The sequence below is a fragment of the Triticum aestivum genome, chromosome 3D (assembly GCF_018294505.1).
Source record: "Triticum aestivum cultivar Chinese Spring chromosome 3D, IWGSC CS RefSeq v2.1, whole genome shotgun sequence".
NCBI lineage: Eukaryota > Viridiplantae > Streptophyta > Magnoliopsida > Poales > Poaceae > Triticum > Triticum aestivum.
Window position 1 is genome coordinate 96,072,251 of NC_057802.1, and position 4,104 is coordinate 96,076,354.

The window sequence follows — 4,104 nt, forward strand, 5'->3', positions numbered from 1 at the left end:
GACCGGCCGAGCGCTCGGCCGGTCGTCCGTCTGGAAACGTCTCCCTTAATAAATGAGGCAAAACTTATGCCTTTTGTTGAAACAAAAGAAGTGTTCCCGGCATTTGGAGAATGATAGATTTAGGAAATTCCCCCTTCACTCACAAATATAAGATGTTCTAACTTTTTTTCTAAATTAGATATACACAGACACGTTTTAGTGTATTATGTCCGTATATAGCCCATATTAAAATCATGCAAAGCATCTTATAGGGAGAAGCTCACTTTCATCAAGAAAACAGTCCGGGTTCAGCACTTCTCGGACTTTCTACCAGATCTGGTGGCCAGCGATAATGCTGTGCACCATATACGCGAAAGCGGTTCATCGTTCATGCAGTCATGCTTCACAAGTTCAGTCTAACAGCAAAGAGCTTCGGTCAGAGCAACAGCATACGCCACATGCAGTGAAACCGTAATCGAAGATCAAAGAGCTTCTGTCAGAGCACAAGGAAAACCACCGGCACATGTCGCCGGTGCGATCTTCTTGGCCAGACGATTCTGTTCGAGCAGTTCCTGAACATTACTCTGTTCCCAGCTGAAGTTCACAGATCTACGGCTTGCTGTGGATTCAGAGCCAATTCTTGGGGAGGAGTGGCCTCGTACGATATACCGGAGCCTACAGCCGCGGCCGCGCCGCCGCGGGGTGGTCCTTGACCTTGCCCCACACGGCGGGCCACATCGCCTTCCTGATCTCGGCCACGACCTCCCCGTCCCACCCCCTCGCCGCGAGCCCCTCGGCCGCCGCGACGGCCGCGGCCACCACGTCTTCGACGCCGCCGTCCGCGGCCGCGTCCACGATGCCCAGCCGCACCGCCTCCGCCGCCGTCATCTTGTTCCCCCCGAGGACCATGTCCCTCCTGGCCGCTGCGTCGGGGACCTTCTGCCGGAGCAGCTCCCCGAAGTAGTCGGCGAACTTGAGGCCGACGTCGACCTCGCTCATGTACAGGAACCCGCGGGAGGCGCGCATGACGACGGAGTCGTGCGCGAGGGCCAGCGCGCACCCGGCGGCGGCGGCGTGGCCCGTGACGGCGGCCACGCTGGGCATGGGCAGCGCGAGGAGGTCGGCCACGAGGGCGCGGAAGGCTCCTCTCATGGAGTCGTGGAGGTGGGGCGGGACCGTGCGCGCCCAGGCCTGGTCGAAGCCGTTGGAGAAGTACTTGCCCTCCGCGGCCAGCACGAGGGCACCGGCACTGGGTGAGGCGCGGACGGTGGCCAAGGCGGAGCGGAGGGCCGAGATGAGGGATGGGCTGAGTCGGTGCTCGCCGGCGCCGGTGAGGGTGATGAGGTGGACGCGGCCGCGCTTCTCCACTGTGCACATGGTTCGCTTGTCCATTCGGGGATTTGGGGATCGCGAGGTGATCGAGTTTCTATTAAGACACCCATATCCGGCCATCATCCGGTGTATACACAGTACTCCCTCCGTCTCATAGGGCGTGTTTGGTTGCCGTGCGCTACAGCCTACAGTACCCGCATTGCATACATTTCTCCATCCAACCTGGCTAAGCAAATGCAGCCTCAAATGCATCATCTGTATGTTGTTTGGTTGCCTGCATGCCCTCTTGCCTGCATGGGCAGAACCACACTGCCTGGTGTTTGGTTGCCTGCATGTTAGTGGACAAACCCAAGGCATGGTGTTTGGTTGTATGCAACGCCTGGTGTGTGGTAACCTCTTTGACTAGTTGGTGAGGTTACCAGCACACTTCGGCACAACCAGTAGCACACATCATAAACAGAGCAGAGTATAAACAGAGGATCAACTACTTAAGAGCATATTTCAGATAAGCAGTACAACACTTCATAACAGTTCTACGCATAAACCATAAACATAAACAGTTGAAAGCAGACTCGATAGTACTTAGGGAGGCCCCGACCCTACTCCTTGGCGGCGAAGGCTTCGTCGTGCTTCCCGCACTTGTTGACGACCTCAATGCCATCGTCGTCGAAGATGATGACCTTGAGGGTGTCGGGAGTGAGGAGCTTGAACGTCACCATGTAGCCGATCTTGATCTGATGAACGGCTGCGTAGGTGGCCCAACCCTGATCCAGGGTCACTCTGCCGTTCATCAGCTTCACTGTCACCTTCCAGGAGCAGCCGGTGTTGTTCCTGAGCTTGAACTCCGTCGGCACCGCGACGAAGTGCTTGGTGAAGTCCACGGGCATGGGGATGCACTCAAGCTTCGGTGCAAGGATGACCTTGCAGAAGTGAGTTGGCCATCCTCCTGATGGTAGTGGTCGTAGTTGCGACGCTTGTTGCTGGGGGGCTCCTCCATGCCCTCGTCGTCACCACCCTAAGGCGTCTTCGGATCTTCCTCGGCGGTGGGCGGCAGCACAACCTCGTCGGGCATTGGGTGAAGGGGCTGCTTGCCCTTGTTGTCAACGGCCGGGAGCACCTCCATGCCCATCTCATTGCTCTCCTCGATCTGCACACAATTCATGGAGTCAAGCACAGCACAGAGTTCATGGCTAATTGAAGAGCATGTAGTTAAAATGACATGACTGTCACTCTTCTCCTCTCCACCCCCTATATTTACTCACCCTGCCCACCACCACTTACCCACCCCCTCTCTTCTCTCACTGTCAACCTTCCTCCTCCTCATCACCATGAGCTCTAGCTCCAGCTCCAACGCCAACCCCTTCCCTTGGGGTATTGGCTGGAGGGCCTTCTTCCTCGGGTGGACGGCTGGTGACCGGACCAAGTTCGAGAACACCATGGAGGTGTGCTCGAACTTCGGCTCCATGCCTGAGATGCAGAAGGAATCTAATGCAGTGCTCATGAAGGCCACTGCAGAAGAGCTGAAGATGCTGATTCCTGACCCAGCGAAGGGCGCGATGGCAGTTGACATCATTCGCTGGGCCATGAATCAGGCCGTCTCCGACGACGCTAAACAGAGGAAGAAGTGGTGCAAGTACAAGACCTACCGGGCTCCTAATGACCGCTGTGCCGCAGTGTACTGGGAGACGGCTATCGCGCCGCCGGCGGTCATCGGTGGGGAGCCTAAGGAGGAGGAAGAAGAAGCGGTGCAGATGCCAGCGAGGGCGCCGGAGCCAGGCCGTCGTACCTGGCAGATCGACCTCGACTCCGCCGAGGACAACGACGACCCGCCGGCCCGCACGGCGATGAAGAAGAAGAAGAAGGCCCGCTCCGCACGCCGGTGACGGCCGCCGCGGTCAGCCGGTGTCCGTTGTGTACCCCTATCCCCCAATCCCCCTTCTGCATTCCGATCTTGCATCTATGAACTCGTATGAACTGCTATGAACTAGTATGAACTACCCCTATGCTTATCTACCTCTATTCCCCATTCCCCTCCGCCGTGGATCGAATCTATCGCCGGATCGAACAGGATAAAGTTTTGCATGTCGAAGAGAGAGAAGTGCTTACCGCCAGTGCCGCGGGCCAGCTGCTGATCCGCTCGCCGGTGATGGAGTCCGGTGGTCTTCTTCCTCTGCTCCGATTCGCCGCCGGTGAGAGTTGGGAGAGTGGGGAAGAGTGGGGAGAGGGAGCGGTGAGGGGCGGTGAGGCTAATAACTGCCGGGGCTTCGGGAAGCAACACGGCTTCTCGAGCGTGGCCGCGCGCATGCAGCCGCCACCGCCCACGTGCACCGCTCGGGATCTGGCCGTGGAGGAACTGCTGATTCGTGCGTTCCCAGTGAGCCAGGCCCAGAGGTGCTTTAAGTTTCATGCTGTGCAGACCCAATAGTAAAACCAGGCGTCCAAACAGCCCGTTCCCTTCCCGCGCGGGCCTGGTTGGGCCTTATGCAGGCAACCAAACACGCCCATAATATTTAGTTATGGGAAAGAGCGAGTAGTATTTAAACCAATAAGGAGGCTGGGCAACTCGCCTCTCTGGTTTCCCTCGATTGGGCTTTCGTTGACCGTTGGATCTGGTCATCTAGAGTGTTTGAGCTGTGGGATTTTTACCTGGTGTCAAACCCGATTTCACCTCGTGGTCGTTTTCGCTGTCCAATGACTGGTGGGCTCGCACCGCGTGTTTATTGGCTGGATTGATCGATCTCGGGTGGAAAATGCTTTCACCCAATCCCCGCACGCGCTCCGCTCCCAATCCTG

General features: G+C 57.4%; 1 protein-coding gene across 1 annotated transcript; it reads right to left on the reverse strand.

The window, feature by feature from the left end:
- Positions 1 to 348: 348 nt before the first annotated feature.
- On the reverse strand, positions 349 to 1,384 carry LOC123074249 (enoyl-CoA delta isomerase 2, peroxisomal). The gene has a single exon (XM_044497142.1). The coding sequence runs from the start codon at positions 1,369 to 1,371 to the stop codon at positions 655 to 657; it is 717 nt and encodes a 238-aa protein (XP_044353077.1). The 5' UTR covers positions 1,372 to 1,384; the 3' UTR covers positions 349 to 654.
- Between the last annotated feature and the right edge of the window lie 2,720 nt (positions 1,385 to 4,104).

What these genes read in the sequence shown, in the direction of transcription:
- LOC123074249 (XM_044497142.1), bottom strand. Translation starts at nt 1,371, where the DNA reads ATGGACAAGCGAACCATGTGCACAGTGGAGAAGCGCGGCCGCGTCCAC.